The following is a 17516-nucleotide window of genomic DNA, read 5'->3' as shown; positions in this document are numbered from 1 at the left end:
AATTAAACATAAAAATCAATATGATACCTAAATAATAATAATAATCACTTCACATTCGAAAAAGATATAAGAATTTAATGTATCTTAACATATGATATAAATATGAAAGAACAAAGAAATTGACGTACTTCAGTAACACTCGATGAGAAAGTGATCATACAACCCATTATTTAAGGTTAATAAATATGGAGCATTTCATATAATATTAAATATTATATCTCGCAAGAGAATCCCAAATATTTCTAGATATTTGGTAAAGAAAATTTTATATAAAATCTTAAAAGTATATATAAAAATTATATATTTATATGTCGGTTTAGTTCGAATTTTTTTGTTCAATATCAAATCAAACCTAGTCGGGTTTTTTAATCGGGTTGATTTGACTTTTCGGTTTGAAGCGGTTTTTCGATTCAGTTTGTACACTCCTAGTTCTGACACCACCAGTATCAAAGAAGTAAAAACAATTGATGTTGAACCAAAGCAGCTAGTAGAGTCTCTTAGACTACCAATAATTTTATTAGCAACTCATATCCACAGGTATTCAACAACTACAAGTGAATTGACCAATTCTTCACATTGATTCTGTCAAAAGGATTGGAGAGTTAGTATACAAGATCAGCAAAAAGAGCTCACAACAAAGACAAAAAAAGTTAACATTAAGAATCATTGCTCAGAAATAGAACATGAAAGGGAAAAAAAAATACATGGCAGTCTGGTACACGAAGCATCTTGCGTTTACGCAAGGTCCAAGGAAGGGCCGCACCTCAAGGGGGTGTGATGTAGATAACCTAACCTGATCTTAAGCATCAATGGCTGATTCCACAGCTCGATCCCGTCACCTATAGGTCGCACTGAAGCAACTTTAAGGCCCCCTTCCAACATGGCAGCCTGAGCACTACAACAAAATGGAGAATATGATATAACATATTCTCCTCTGACTACTAGCATAGATGAATTAGCGGATTATTTCAAGAAAATGGGAACTAATGTTATACGAAGAACAATCTCAAGACTCCTTCGAACCGCTTGAGGTCTCATCTTTCCAAGATGCTTGCCATTGTTTGTCGTAGAAAGTAGTCTCTTCGACCAACTTTTTGATAGTTTCTATATCCTCATTCTTGCGGATCAAAAGAACACCGGCTACAGCTACAAACAATAGTGTTTTGCAGAAGAAGTTTCCCATTTGATCGACGAGGCCTACACCAGTCAAGCTATCCACAAAATAGGCCATAAAGAAACCAATCATTGCAGCACGACCTGTGCAAGATTCACATTGTTCCATTAGTTAATCAGCTCTATCCTAATATAACTACTGTTTTGTATTTTGAGACGAGGAAATAATTGCAAGGGAAAAAAAGCATATGAGCAAACCATTGAGACGTTCTGCTTCAGGAAGATGAAACCTCTTCATCCATGCCCACCAAGGAATAATTGAGGTGTCGAAAAGCACAGGGTCTTCATTACTTGATGACTCTGGGTTATCTTCCAACCATTTTCTTCTCCTAACCTCTGCAAATGAATAGCCATCAATTGTTAAATTGTGATAAATTCCAAAAATGGACGAAAAGAAGACATTGATAATGTCTATTACCAGAGGCAAATCTAGGATTTCTAGAACATGGATGCACCACTAAAGAAAGAAGAAGAAAAAAAGTACTAAGTGGAATTGATCCATGTTCTGCAAGGTAAATAACTTAGCTTTGAACCAAGTGTACCACTCAGACTTTTTGGAGCATGTTGGCATGGGTGCCAACAGATAATATTACACCGATTCTAGAGAATGTGTACATAAAATACCTAGCTTGACAAAGAGACCATGGGTTCACGTGACCCATATTTTAGGCCTAGATCCGCCCCTGTTTACTACCATTAGGGACGACCAAATAAATCTTGAACCAAGCAAGCCAATGTATTATTGAGAAGGCATCAAATATAGTACCAAAAAAGGATTAAAGATTACAACTTTTTAAAGTTTAGTACCAAACAAATAGTGCTTAATGAAGGCTTCAGACAATAATCTCAATGACACAGCCAAGGAAATGGAGGAAACGGTATCATCTTATAGTTAAGAAGTAACAACTGTATATGACCTGCTATAATCCATCAAGTTCAAGAAAGTCCTCAGTGTTATCTCCATCTCATGTAACATTTTATAATTAATTACATTATTTAATGACCAGCTCCTCGCAAGTGACTGTATACTGTAATTGCTTCAAACATACAGATAACTGTCACTCAAGAGTTCAATCAAAACCAGCCAAAGAGCAAGAATACAAACATCTAGCAATAAATACTTGCCTATGGATCTCCACACGTTGTGTAAAGCCAGCCTCATGAAAAAGCTTAATACAAAAATTTTGATTAATCCGCGCATTCTCAATCTTTTAACTATTTCTAGCTCATTTTCAGTCTTCTAACTATTCATCTGCTCACCTGCTTAAGGTCCAAATGCACTTACTCGACACACTTCCTAATTATGCCTATTAATTTCCTTATTTCGGTTGACTAGAACTCGGCATTACACCAACTTGCAAAATACAGGATTGCATCCAAATTGGAAAATAACCAAGTCATATAGAAAACCGTAGCGTGCAGGCACCCCCACTTTCAAATCAAACAAAGTCTTTGCTTTTCGACACACCCTCAATTAGACTCCATTTTGGAATGAGACACTTCAGCTGCACACCGGTTTCTCAAAGTCTCAGCTAATATAGTGTGCAAGGTTGTTTAGTTAGCTATCACTCTATGGCTGCAAACAAACGACAGAAGAACACCCAACATAAAGATGCACACTCCTCCATGTGAAATATTCATCTTCATAGGAGCTTTTTGATAGTAGTCGTGGCTAACAACCATCAGCTCTCGGCTTGTTGGCCTTGAGAGCTTCAAGCCCGACTTCTGGTGGCGCACCCTCAACACAAGCACCACCAGACGAAGGGGGGACGGGGAAAGCTACAGGATCAAGAATCAACCTTTCATTGGTAAATAGACTGGAAGTCTTTGGCTAGTGCACTGACCTACTCGCCTTCACCTAAATGAAGACCAAGCGTTCTAGGAAGGTTCGCGCCTGGTGTCTAAACCGGAGATATCACACCGGAATTCATTGCCCGCCCAGACAATACAAGCAAAAGGTGATTTACAAGGAGTACTCAAGTACTGAGAGAGGTGCTATTGCATTAATAACTCCAGCCAAGTCCCTGTTGGCTGCATCACTATGTGTGTCATCGGAGCAAGATGATTCAGGCAAGAGCCCAGATGAAGCAGCAACATCATCCTCCATGGTGGTGTGATGGGTCGTCCAAGGTACCATATGTATGTCTTGGTAGCTAAAGCTGACCCAACATGCCCCCAATGCAAGAGCAGCTACCCGGAAGATGACTTAAATTTGGTTTCATCAATCAAGAATCCAAATCATGTTCTTTTATTACTAGGTTCTATCCACCCCCCACCACCCCTCTCCCCCTGCCTCCTCCCAAAAGAAAAGAAAAGAAAATCCCCTTTTCCCTTTCATTTAGCTTCGACAAAATAGAGCACTACTTGAGCTCCACTGTTGTGACTTAGATTTATTTTTTTTCATTCTTATTCTTTCCCAATTATCATGAACTAGATATTCTAAAAGATGGGAAAGCATTTTTCCTTTATTTTAAAAAAAAAAACTATACATAGATTCCCTCAGTTTCAGTTTATATGGCATTCTTTTTTTTTGTCCATTCTAGAAAGAATGACAACTTTTTATATTTAAATGCCCAGTGCGAGGTGTGCGCAAGTTGGGCTAGATACCACATATTAAAAAAAAAATACCTTCCATTTTACGCTTAATGACATGCTCTTACCGTAATAAAAATACCATAGTTCAAGTGTTCTTTTGGTGTGTGCCAAAAGTCTTTCTTTTTAACAAGAAAAATATATTCTGTACCTAGTTAAATATCTCTATATCAAGTGTTCTTTTGGTGTGTGCCAAAAGTCTTTCTTTATAACAAGAAAAATATATTCTGTACCTAGTTAAATATTTTTATATGTCGAGGGTCTATCGGAAACAGCCTCTCTGCCCTCCAGGGCACGGGTAAGGCTGTGTGCATCTTACCCTCCCTAGACCCTACTTGATCTTACCCTCCCTAGACCCTACGTGATCTTACCCTCCCTAGACCCTACTTGATCTTACCCTCCCTAGGCCCTACTTGTGGGAAATTAGTGGGCTTGTTGTTGTTGTTGTTAAACGAAAGGGAAGGAGTTGTTATACAATTTGAAAAAGATATACTATATTTATAATTTATGCTAATGCCGCACACTTTGTCACAAAGTACAGGAAGATACATGTGGTTATACTTTGCAATCACTTAAAAACTACATGAGCCTATGCTTTCCAGCTACAAAGTTAAGTCAAGCAAGTAGAAATAGCACCAAGTACATAGCTTGAAATTGGCCAAAAACAAATTTATAACTTTAGTTACTCCTAATTAGTCATATAAATAAGTCCACTTCAAGAAAAACAAAACAAATTGGAAATAAAACTTTCACCTGCATCAATAACAGAATCCCAATGAATCTTCCCATCTTTCTCAAATTGCTTCAAATCCCAAGTCCCACCAACCCATCTACTATCCTGAAACTTCCTCACTCCCTCCTCCGTCGCCGGAGCTCCGGCGGAAACCGCCGGCAGTGACCCATTTGAGTTCAAAGCCACCCCATTAGACTCCTCAGTTTTTTCTTGCTCAATAGTCACAGCTGAAGTAGCTGTAATACCAGAAGAAACATCATCAACAGCTCTAAAGGAGAAATGGGGTTTCTTGAGAGTTAAAAGTAGATATGGTTTGTGAGTTAAATCGGGTTTTGGAGGAGAGAGAGTTGGGAAGTGGGGTGGAGGAGCTGAGAATAAGGCCATTGATGACATTATAGAACTTTCAGAGAAGCAAATAAGGTAGAGAGAAAAAGTTTAGAACATACTGAATTTTTCCACAATCCTCAGCCGCAAAGATGGGAGCTTTTTATATGGCTATTTATTAAAGATCGAGTTCTAATTTTACTTGTACATTATTTTCTTGTTTCATTTTATATGATGACATGTAACTGAAATTTAAGAAAGAAGAAAAATTATTGATTAAGTAAGCGTTTCGACATAAAAATTATAATTTTTTTTTAAAAAAAGTATTTGATATTAAGTTAAAAATATTATTTGAAATGTGAAATTATGTTTGGACACTTGTAAAATTTCATGAACAAACACATTTTTGAAAAAAAAAATCGAAAAAAAGAATAAAATATTTATGAACAAACGGGTCCTTATAAGTTGTATTTTCTCTATCCCAATATATGTGAAGATATTCATTAGGTGTGAAATTTAAGGGGGGAGGACCGGAGGGGGGAAGGAAATTATAATTTATCGTCTAAAATAAATTATAAAAATTTATGTAGCTATAGAAACTTCTCATTAAAGATAAAAGAAAAAATTTAATGTTAAATTATTCTAAATATAAAATGATATCATATTTACGATAACATACAAAATAAATTTGCACATAAATTAAGACATTTGGAGTATATGACGGTTTTTAACACGACATAATTTTGGTAAAGTTGTAAAATTTATTTAAGATAATTAGATTAGTGAATTACAGATTTCTCTCAGATTTACAAGTCAAATCTTAACCAAAGGAGCTTGAGGTAAGCACCGAATAGTCATTCTAAAGGGCTGCTATTTAAAATTTAACCAATGCATCCTGATGTTCAATTTTTCAAGACAAAAATGTGAGGTTAAAAATTTTAATTTAAAATTTCAGAACAAAATGACTAGTGGCTAATCTTTAAATAACATACTTGAGAATAGCTATCTGTGCACTTGCCTCATAATACTAAGTGCACTATTAGCCATTTATATGGTCGCTGTTTAAAACATAGCCATCATTTGCAATTTATTTAAAATTTTAGCAAATGAGACAAACTTCAGACCCGCTCCCTCCATTTAGGGATTAGATGAGTCTTTAGGACTGACTTCACCATTAATAGAACTAACACACAAAAGGGTGTTCACAATTAAGCCAAAAATTTCACTGCATACAATATTTCTAGCCATTCATTACCACTTCTGCATTTTCAGCTATATTTGACATTGTTTTGACAACCTATACAAAAGGGAAAAAACAACCATATCCATTTGCTAAATCCAAAATTTGGTTTCAATATAGGTCAACCGCGAAAATGGTAACCATCCGAGCCCCTTTTTGCAAATTCCATATATAAGTTTGCATGGGATATGCAACACTACCATATTGTTTTGGCTTAACTAGCTTTGAGATATCCTAAAGAAAGCAAGCAAAGTGTGATAATACTGCTAGGGACGGACGAGATGTGAAGGATACATTGAGCTACTACTAGTACTCGCTTGAGGAGTAAAACTTGATGTTGGTAAGAGTAGTTCTGCTTGAGGGAAGTAGCTGTTGGATGGCACATTCAGCAGCAAGTCCTGATCAGAATTTTCGTTTGCAGAACGGAAAGAATCCAGTACGAGGGAACTAGTCTCAGAAGGCAAGGCGAACGAGCTTTTTGGGCTGGAGCAAGAACCATCATTGTCTAATGGTTCCTTCTGCTCATAGATGCTTTTCATCACCACACTCTTGGGGCTCTTCATTGTTGTCTTTGCACCTGAAGTGAAATAGCTCGTAAATCTTAATTTGTCGGAATTAGCAAATATGTAATTGAAGAACACACTGCACATGGAATGTACTGGAGTATAATAAAGTTGTGATGCTTCCTAGTCAAACCAACCATGAGTTTTGCATATATTTGCGTGTCTAGTGTGTACTTCTAAGGAATATGTGCTGGCAGAGGGGGCTAATAAAAAAGAAATAATAGAAAGACAGAGATACATAGGTAGACTTTTCTTGATACCAATCCTTATTTCCAACCTCTCGTCTTCAACGAGTGAATTTACTCCAAATAGTAATAAGGCACGAAACGAGCCACGTGGTTGCTCATGTGTGAACAAATATCCCATAACATTGTCGGGAACATTTTTTAAATCTTACTGTTATACGACATACTCCCTCCGTCCCAATTATGCGGCGGTGTTTGACTCGGCACGGAGTTTATGAAAAAAAAGGAAGACTTATGAAACTTGTGGTCTAAAACAAACATAGATATTTTGTGTGACTGTAAATTATTTCATTAAGGGTAAAGTAGCAAGTTTAAAATTAAATTGTTTCTAAATATGTTAGTATGACATTCTTTTTGGAACAGACTAAAAAGGAAAGTACGACACATTGGGACAGAGGGAGTAACAAGGTAGAGAATTCAGTTGTGAATGCTCAAAACTTATGCAAGTCCTTATCTTACTCTTGTGCTTTCTTTACCATGCAAGTTTGAACGACAATCCTCAGGTAAATACTTGTCTCCCATCGAAACAAGTCTATCACAGAGGATTTGTCAAATGTCATAAAGGGAAAAGTGAAAGAGGAACATAACCGACCCGAATACTTTAGATGTTGTCGCTCCTGTGGTCTCTTCACAGTTACTGAATGACATGTGCCGATAACACTTCGCTCTCCTGCAACTTCAGAACCGCTGCTACTATTCTTACACTTTGTGTCCTACCAAAGAACAAAATTAGCTTCAAGAAAATTGCACTTCACATATAGAATATAGAAGATGGTGGATTACATGTTCAGTATATATGCAATAAATGGTTAGTAACCAAACCTTGAGTAGATTATATTGTTCCACCCATTTTGACTTTGATAAATAGCATAATATAAACCTCTTCAAGGTTCTACAATCTTCTAACTTTACTCCTGGCAACGAGTTATCGAAAACACCTTCTGCAAGAAGTTTCTGGAAAGAAGAGAGGTTTTCCTCAAATTGAGAGCTCTCAAACATGCTTCTAAGACTGCAGATAGAGAAAAGAACAGGAAAATAATTTGTTGTTCAAGTTCAATATAAGCCAAAACATGACGCAGAAAGTGAAATATAGAGAAGACGTGCAAACCTATCTGGAGGCGCAAAAGAATCAACAGGCGGTAAGTACTTTAGTAGCTGTTGTTGATCATCACTTGATAAATGCCTCATGAATTCTTCAAAATTAAGTACGTCCTGCACCAAGTATCACATAATCTTATCAATTTCTGATCGATTCCAGTAACATTTAACACTGAACAACCTAGTGAAAATAGACTTTGAAAATGGTTAAAGACCTTTACTGAAAAAGAGAAAGACAATCCACGCAAGTCAAAAGTTAGTACTAATGATAATTAAAAGAGGAAGATCATTTTTAAGTCTACAAACCAGAACAATAAACCAGCAGCACAGACAAGTTGGCCTTGTTAGGATATGCTATGGTTGTATTAAGTGAAAGAAAGCAAAATTTCCTTATAGGAAATACAAGAGAGAGTAACAGACCTTCAGTTCTATATAGCGAAGGGGTGAATTATGATGTCCAAGAATCTGTAGGTTTTCAAGGTGATCTTTGTTTCTGCAATTTAGAAAGAAAAAAAAAAGAGGAAAATCAGAAAGATGGTAAGCATACACCAAAAGCAAAGAAAAAAGTTTCAAATGCTCATAGAATGATGGAACTAGAATGACGTTGCAACAAGTTTACCTAAGAATTCAATAGAAAAATGCAGACTTGTTGTGTGGTTTAGAAGATGTGGTGAACAAAATAATGTATGTTCCAAACCCGTAGGTGATACCAGAGGCGGAGCCAAGATTTCAATTTTATGGGTTTTGGATCTTAGTGCGACGACTAATAACAGGGTTCTAAGTTCAATGTGTACAAATTTAATGAATTTCTTAACACAAATACACTGTTTGAACAAAAGCTACTGGGTTCGGCCGAATCCATAGCCAGGCTTCTACCTCCGTCCTGGGTGATACTACATGTGTAGCGACATGACATCAGACTTTAGCAGATATAATGCATTTAACCCCTTACATTCCACCTGACCAACATGCAGCACAAAATTTTGTTTCTCGATGCAATTACATGCTATCAAGACTAATGGAGAGGGCACCTTTTAATCTGGTTCTGTTCCACCACCTGACCGGTAGGTTTCTTGGTTCTCTCGGTCCCACTATTTGGTGAATCGACACCCCTACTAATATTTACAGGTGGGGTAGTCAATCGTGAATAAGCCTCATTGACAGAACGGTGCTTGTTTTCAACGGAAAGAGAGCTGGCTTCTGATGATTCTTCTCTGCCTATCGAACTAGGATGCCGAATTAGCATACTGCCATGTCCTATCTCAACAGAAACCATAGGCTTTTCACTCTCGAAAAGCAAATCCTCTTCAGAGGATGCAGAGAAGCATGAACTTTGTTGTTGTTCATGTAAGATGGTATATAGGTCTTTGGTGAGCTTCTCGACTGAAGATGGCTTTGGACGATTGAAACAGGTTCTCTTCTTTGAAGGCACCGTTGTATCCCATATATTGGATTGTGCTGGGCCTGAAAAACCAAAATCAAGGGGTAAATACTTCAAGAAAATGCTAAGAACAAAACAACTCCACTTTAAATTTGACTGAAAGATGAGACCGAGCTCGAGATTTGGCCCTAAAATTTTCAGTTTTAGAAGAAAATGCAGCCATAATTCTAGTGAAGGTGCAGTTATCACAAAATAAACTCCCTCTGTTTCAAAAAGAATCAACCTATTTCTTTTTTAGTCTGTTTAAAAAAGAATTGATCCCTTTCTAAATTTGCCATTAATGAGATAATTATAGCCGCACAAATATCTATGAATTGTTTTAGACCACAAGTTTCAAAAGGTCTTCCATTCTTTCTGAAACTCTGCGCCCAGTACAATAAGTTCATTCTTTTTGAAATGGAGGGAGCACGTACCGGAGAAAGTGAAATAATTCTGAGAACAATATATGGATGTAACTAATAAGAGAGGTAGAACATAAACAGTAGGCATCGACAAGGAAATATTTAGGTTACCTGTCAAATCACTTGCTTCAGCACTACCAAATTGTGCACAGCTCTCGGAATTTGAGACAACGGAGCCAGAACTTGACCTATTGCTAGTATCTTCATCTAAGCACTTTCTGAAACCGAAATTATAATCAGGAGGAGTTCCAACTTCAACCATATCATGAGTTTGCTTTCGTTTCAGAACCTTTGCATCTTTGTTCTTTGTAGAAGACATGTTCTTGAACCTAGAAACTCGGTGTTCCTCAAAGTCACAAGGTTCTGCCCTTGCATGCAAAGGAGTATAGTTTGCCAAAGTCCCTTTTGTTCTCCACCGAGATCCACATGCGTTGCACAATATTGGCTTTTCCGGAGGTCCATTACGCCAGAGTGGGGTGCCTGCAACATGATTTTGATAGTTAATACTACGCTAAAAGTAGATAATACGGGGAAGAAAGAATGGTATATAAAATTCTGAAAATTTTGAAACTGAACATGCATTACAAGTTCCCTTTTACGATGCAAAATTTTGGCCAGTGCAATCTGCAATGAGGTCACTTTTTTATGCAATCAATGAAATGCTACCAAATTTCTTTATCGAGTTTTTTCAATTGCAAAAAAGCAAAAGAATACTGGAAGCGATAGTAGACAAAAGATCGTCAAGCCACTCTTCCATAGAATTGTAGCAAAAGAAGTGCGCGGATAAAGGAAGTAACTCTAGTGAAAGAGAATCTGATGAAGTTGTTCTTAATAGAGTAACCAGATTTAAACCAGACAAATAGAGCAACCAGACAAGCAAAAGGAAGTCTTCCACTCAACAACTCAGCTAAGACTGGAAGTGAATAAAGGAGCAAAGAGCTCCACAGAATTTGACAACTTCCAAAAACATATGCTTACTGAATTATACTCCCAAGAACAATGTGACATCATTAAGCACCTCCTGCAAAACCTACTTCAGAAATCATTGTATTTGTCCCAAATTTCTCCATCGATTTGGTCAAAGTACCCAAAATCGGTTGACTAGATCAGGTAAGGATCACACACACACACACACGTCATGTAGACACGGGTGCAGCATCGAAAGTGAACAGTCTGAGCAACTTATGCAATTATACAAGCCAAACCAGCGCATAATGTATGCGTTACACAAGTCAATAAGAAGAAGAAAAAAAGAATTTCTACTATCCAAGATGACTTTAAGTAACACCAGCATAGGAGTAGCCAATTTAACAAGTCTTTCAAGACAAGTTGATATGTTTTTACACTTCCGACCTAAGAAATTATCAAATGTAGCATACACAAATTTCTTCTGGAGTCAATTGTTCTATCTATGGTTTGTTATGCAATTCCCTATTGAGACTCAGTATATATATATATATATATATATATATATATATATATATATATGTTAAAACGTCACAATACATAAACGCATTGCCATTTTTATGCTGCTTTCGCTCCCTAAAAAACCACATTGTTGCAAAATTGAGCAAGAATTTCTGTTTGCACCAAAAGCAACTTAGAATTATAAGCGCCTAACGAAGTACATTTCAACACTTAGAACCTGCATTACATGGACTAGTTATATGTATCCGACACGGATGTGTTTAAGTATCTGGTATCTGTAAGCCGCAATCTTTTGATAATTTTATGTACATTTTGAAGAGTTGCACAAAGTACCCTATACTCATTCCAACACACCAACCCTTTCCATTATCAAGGCAAATGAAGGAACCATTATCCATAGTTTAGAAGGGAAAATCAAGAATTCAAAAACAATCAAAATATCCCCCAATTCTGTTAAATAAAGGGAACTAAATTGAACTTTTACATAGCCCATTTACTCAGACAGGCTTAATTAGCAAGATTTTCAACAGACCAATATTCTACAAGAGAGTCAATGGGTATTAAAATAAAAGCAAAAACCAGTTTCAGAAACAAATTATAACTCAAAAACCAGTATTGAAATCCATAAAATTAAGTAAAACACAAACGAAACAAACTCAAAACAGTACATACCATTCTTTATTGTTCATTATTGAAGCAACAAAAATATGGGTATTTAGTTCCATAATTGAACAACTTATCTAAGCAACAAAAAAAAAACCATTTACATTTACAACCAAAAAAATATTTCTACAGGGCAAAGAAACAAAAAAGACTCCACCTTTCTTGAAAATTAACAAAATTTAAGTGGAAAAAAAATAAAGTGAAGAACTATAAACTCACTTGTAACACCACAGTGATAGCAAGGTCCTTCCTTTCCCATCCAAAGATTAAATCTTTACAAAAATAATTAAATAAAAAAAGCTTTTTTTTTACTTAAGAAATGATAAAGAAAAAGTATAAAAATCTATTCTTTATAAGTTTTTGAATTCTGTTCAGCCTTTTAATGGCAAATTTTTCTGCAGCACCCAAAAAAAAAAAACAAGAAGACAGACAGAAGAGTTTGTATCTTAAAGTCCCAGAAAAAACCCACTGAAAATAGCAAAAGAAAAAATTATGAACAACTTTTTTAAGGGATTTGAGATGGGTTTTTTTTTTTTTTTTTTTTGGTTTGAGCAATCAGCTGAAAATTTGTACAATTTAATGGACAAATGAAAGAACCATTGAAGGAATCTAATAAATGGTTGGAAAAAGGAAAGGTTGGAGTTTTGTTTTGTTTCTGTATATGACCTCTTTGTTGTGTTTGTAAATTTGTATTTGAAGTAAATGTTTCAGCTTTCTTTGCTATTACTTTTCCTTTTTTCTTTTTATTTACCCAAAAGAGAATTGTTATACATATATTAAGGACTCGTTTGGTACAAGGATAAGGATAATTAATTTCGGAATTAAATTTGAGATGAGTTTACCTACATTTGATTGAGATAAAACTACGGCATAACTAATTCCGGATTGTAGTATCTTTTTATCCCCATGGGAGGGTGGGATAACTAATCCCGAAATAATTAATCATGGGATAACTTATTTTTCAGCCAAACGACCCCTAATAGTGGTCATAATTGGACTTTTCTAAATATAGAATTTTCTTTTCTGTCAAATATATTTAAATATTCCAATTTAATTTCCTTTTTTAAGTTTAACGATAAAGTTATCTCCGTGTAACTTATAGGTCATGGGTTTGAACCGTATAACCAGTCACTAATGCTTGCATTAATATAACTTATCTTCATCACATCCGGTGGAATAGGGTCATTCCTTGGCCCGGCGTGAATGCATAATACATTATGTACTGGGATGCCCTTTCCTTTAACAATATAAAATTCATAACTCATTGCGGAACAACTCGAAATTAGCGCTAAGTAGAGTCCATTTTATGGAAAATTTTCTCAATTCTAAAGACTTGAACCTAAATTTCTAATTAAAGATAAAGGTTCATCTACTATCTCAATTGATTGATAAATGTTCTAATTCTTTGTCTTTTAATGAAAATGCATATAGGATATTATTTTATTTTTTTAATATATATGAACTTCATAAGTTTGAAGTTTATTATTTCTTAATATCCTTGTTGACTTTAGACTTTTTTGTCAAATGTTAACATGTGCCTTCTTTTCAATCTCTCTTTTTTTTGATACTCTTTATCGAATATAAATGTATTGTTAAATATGTTTTTATAAATATTTGTTAAAATTATAATACTATACAATCAATGATTTGAAGAGTAGATCAGCTTCTATAATTTGAAAACTTTTTCTCGACATATATATATATATATATATATATATATATATATATATATATATATATATATATATATATATATTGATTTTAGATATTTTTTTTTAATTAATTGCCTCATTAATTTCAGGGGGGGGGGGGGGGGTTGATTTAGAAAAATGCGCATTGTTATTGTTCACCATTCATTAAAATATACTCTATTAAGTTGTTATAAATGTCGCGAGATAGAGAGTGCATTTATCAATATACATGAGTGTATTAAATATGAAATTAAGGAATTGGACAATTGAATTAATATATTTAGCAATTATAATAGTTGGTTAACATGTTACAAATAACTCACATATAGTAAAACAAATAACTCTATTGTAATTCAGAAAACTCTACTATTATGATTCTAAAATAAGTTAAAGTATGTGACCTTTAACACAATATACGTCAATAAAACTTTATGAAATATAGTTGACAATTAAAAGCATTCATGTAAAGTAAAGTGCAAAAATGTGGTGATATAAATGAGCAATTTAAATGGAAAGATATATACTCCGCATGTCCAATCTAATTGTCATGTTTCAATTATTATTTTAACTTGATTTACACAAATTTTTTGGAGATAAATTTAAATGAAGAAGTTTTTAATTTAAAATTTAATTATTGTAACAAAAACTCTTAATTACTATCTAGTAATGAAAAAAGATTTTTGTTAAACAGGTTAAATGTGTGCCTAGTGCCTTAATAAAATGTTTCATTGGTGCCACGTGGCACAAAAATTCACATACCTCTCATGAGATTCAACAATCGAGTCATCAATTAATTTGAAAACACCTCGAACCCCCCTTCCAAAAAGAAAAACAAAACTAAAATAAGAAGTTAAAATCTAAACTCTCTCAACCCTCCAAGGGTAAATATACAACAAATGATCTCGTGTGACCAACTACAATTTGAATAGAAAAAATAATCTACAATGAGTTTTGTATTTTTCACACTAATCTCTTGTGAAAAAGCGTCATATAATTAAAATAGCATTTGTAATTGAGCATAAATCCTAATATCCCGAAATGAGACTATGCAACTTTGAGAGTCCATCTATAGCTCACAGCTCGAACTAAAAAGGACAGCATGGTGCACAAGACATCTCGCATTCATGTCGGATCCGGGGAAAGACTGCATCCAAGGGGTATGATATAGACAATATACCATAATGCAAGCATTAGTAATTATTTTTACGGCTCGAACCCACTGGCGGATCTACATTGTCTAATATGAGTGCTTAAGCACCCATTGCTTTTGGACACAACACTATTACTTGATATATATAAAAAAAAACTAATAATTCATATAGATACATATTAGTTGAACACCTAGTCTGAGTAGTAATTTTCAAATTAAAAATAGTTAAGCACCTATAATTTAAAAAAATTGGATCCGTCATTGCTCGAACTCGTGACATGTGGAGATAACTTTATCGTTTCTCCAAGGCTCCCCTTCGCTCACAGTTCGAACTAGTTGAAAATTTTAAGAGTTAATATATTTAAAATTTTAAGATGAAAGAAAAATAGAGAAGGAAGCTCACAAGAAAGGAAAAGGTAAGGTAAGAAAAACAAGATTGAAGAAGGTTGTCCAATTTGGTCTGAGCCATTACCTGTTAGGTCATAGTTGGGTTTCACGAACGGAAAATGATTATAATAAGAGTTTATGTTATATATATTGTTAGTGTTAAAAAAAATATGTCATCAATTCATATTTACTTAAGATAACAAATAATTTGTTTTATTTTTAAAAGTACGAGTCTTACATCTTGTGATATTTTTTGAGTGACTTGATAATATAAAAGTTGTTTACATTATCATTATTTGGTAACAAATTATTTAAACACATTTACTTAGAAAGTGTAGAAAATAATGATTATATCTAGAAATGGAATACATATTAGTGGCTTTTAAAAAAAGAATACATAATTATTTTGGGCAATAAACAAATTAATTAATATAAATAATCACTCACCAATGGAGGGACCGAAAAGCAAACCTTGAGGGTGTCGTCCTTTTCAAACTAGTTACTAATTCAAAATTTCCTAGCTTGTTTGGCTAAGTTTTTTCAAATCTAAAAGCATTTTTTTCTAGCAGAAGCAAAAACAGTTTCGGGGAAGCGAAAAAAAGTAGTTTATCTCCAAAAATACTTTTTTGAAAAACACTTTTGAGAAAAACACACTTAGAAGCAGTTTTTAAAAAATTGGTCAAATACTAATTGCTGCTCAGAAGTATTTTTCAAATTAATTAGTCAAACACAAATTGTTTCTCACCGGAAGTACTTTTGAGAAAAAACATTTCTCAAAATAAGCTGGTTTTTGTAGCTTGGCCAAACATGCTAAATCCAATGCCCCAATTTTTAGCTTTTTCTACCTTTTTTTCTCATAGGAGTATAATTTTATTTGACTCTCGTCATGTGAAGTTAAACAATTACACTAATAGTAGCAGTAACATGGAAATGATCCCTTATTTCTTAATTAGAGATCTGGGGTTTGAGTTATAGGTATGTAAAAAATCCTCTTAGAAAATATTTCTCCTTTTAATGGGCATTATGTAAATTTAAACTAATCAGGGTTGTAATGCGGAAACCAATCCCCCCTAAATAAAAAGAAAATCAAACAATCATTTAGGGAAAATGGGAGTATAAATTGCAAGACGGAAAGGAGGAGTATTGTAGTTTGAGGTTCATTTATCTACTGCCAAAAGAACATAAATAGGAAAAGAAGAAAAAAAAGAAAGGTTTTTTGGCTTTTCACTAGTTGTTTGTATTGAGGTTTCGACTAATTTAAATTTGCGTTGCGTAAGGTCCATTAAAAGAAAAAGTGCTCTCTATCCGATTTTTTTCATTCTCTTGGCTCAAACCCGAAAGCTCCGGTAAGGATGCTATGGATTTTTTCACCCTACCACAACCATGGGTGGTAATAAAGAAAAAATTAACACAAAATTGTCAAACAAATTAGACTCAATCATGTCATTAACTAATAAAGTAATCAAATTTTCAATTGTGGCAATAATTGCAGGCTGATTATGAAGGACCACGGACTGCCATTAGGTTGGAGGCTTTGATTATTGGATTGGAGAAATAAACTACCTATTCCTCAACTAATTTGTTCAAATACCTAATCTAATGCTTAATAAGCATTTCTGAAAGAAGGAAAAAAAAACATATTCAATCAGCAACTAATATCAGTTCTTTCTTTTTTCGTTTTTCAATAGTAAACAAAAATTAGCAATGCACATATATATGAATAGGTATGAGTAAATTAGTAATAATTTCCCTTTGTTAAGAAACACTTTATCCACCTATGTAAAATTTTCCATCACAAATCTAAATTTTAGTCGAAACCCAATACAAATATTGGACACCGAATCATAAAATAATAATAATAATAATAATAATAATAATAGTGTCCGGTTGAGTAATAGTAATAAGAGATTACTAAGATTCGAACTTATGATACTAAAATTAGAATTATGATATATTTGCATCATATTTTTCCATTATACAGTAATTCTGTTACAATCGAAATGTTGTTACAATAAAAAAATATATTAAAAAAATAAAAAAGAAAGACAACCAAGTACACTAAGCTCCGACGATGTGCGGGGTTCGTGAAAGGGCCGAACCACAAGGGTCTATTGTACGCAGGGGAATACAATAAACCCTTATAGTACGGTCTTTTTTCCGGACCTCGCACGTAGCGGGAGTGTCACGACCCAAATTCGTAATAGGTCATGACTGCACCTAACGCTGTTGTTAGGCAAGCTCACAAGGATAACTACAATTTATTTACCCCTTTTTAACATTTTAATACGAAAGTTTTCCTTTTTAGAGAACATTTTAAACTAGATTTTATGCAACTACGACTAATATTTTAAAATAAAATACCAATATAATAAGTACATACTCTAGGG

General features: G+C 34.2%; 2 protein-coding genes across 2 annotated transcripts; both read right to left on the bottom strand.

Annotated features, from left to right (window-relative positions):
• Positions 1 to 552: 552 nt before the first annotated feature.
• Positions 553 to 4975, bottom strand: LOC104106724 (light-harvesting complex-like protein 3 isotype 1, chloroplastic). The gene is made up of 3 exons (XM_009615330.4): positions 4519 to 4975; positions 1372 to 1509; positions 553 to 1257 (listed from the first exon to the last, which is right to left on the bottom strand). Exons 1-3 carry the CDS (start codon positions 4889 to 4891, stop codon positions 1007 to 1009), a joined length of 762 nt encoding a protein of 253 aa, XP_009613625.1. The 5' UTR covers positions 4892 to 4975; the 3' UTR covers positions 553 to 1006.
• A 1067-nt stretch (positions 4976 to 6042) lies between these two features.
• On the bottom strand, positions 6043 to 12316 carry LOC104106725 (GATA transcription factor 26-like). Its single transcript, XM_009615331.4, has 8 exons — positions 12121 to 12316; positions 9922 to 10290; positions 9000 to 9432; positions 8389 to 8461; positions 7979 to 8082; positions 7693 to 7879; positions 7463 to 7583; positions 6043 to 6639 (listed from the first exon to the last, which is right to left on the bottom strand). Exons 1-8 carry the CDS (start codon positions 12158 to 12160, stop codon positions 6329 to 6331), a joined length of 1638 nt encoding a protein of 545 aa, XP_009613626.1. The 5' UTR covers positions 12161 to 12316; the 3' UTR covers positions 6043 to 6328.
• Positions 12317 to 17516: the final 5200 nt, after the last annotated feature.

The sequence above is a fragment of the Nicotiana tomentosiformis genome, chromosome 12 (assembly GCF_000390325.3).
Source record: "Nicotiana tomentosiformis chromosome 12, ASM39032v3, whole genome shotgun sequence".
Taxonomy (NCBI): Eukaryota; Viridiplantae; Streptophyta; class Magnoliopsida; order Solanales; family Solanaceae; genus Nicotiana; species Nicotiana tomentosiformis.
Note: the sequence above shows the minus strand (reverse complement) of the source record. Positions and strands in the feature narration are given on the sequence as shown.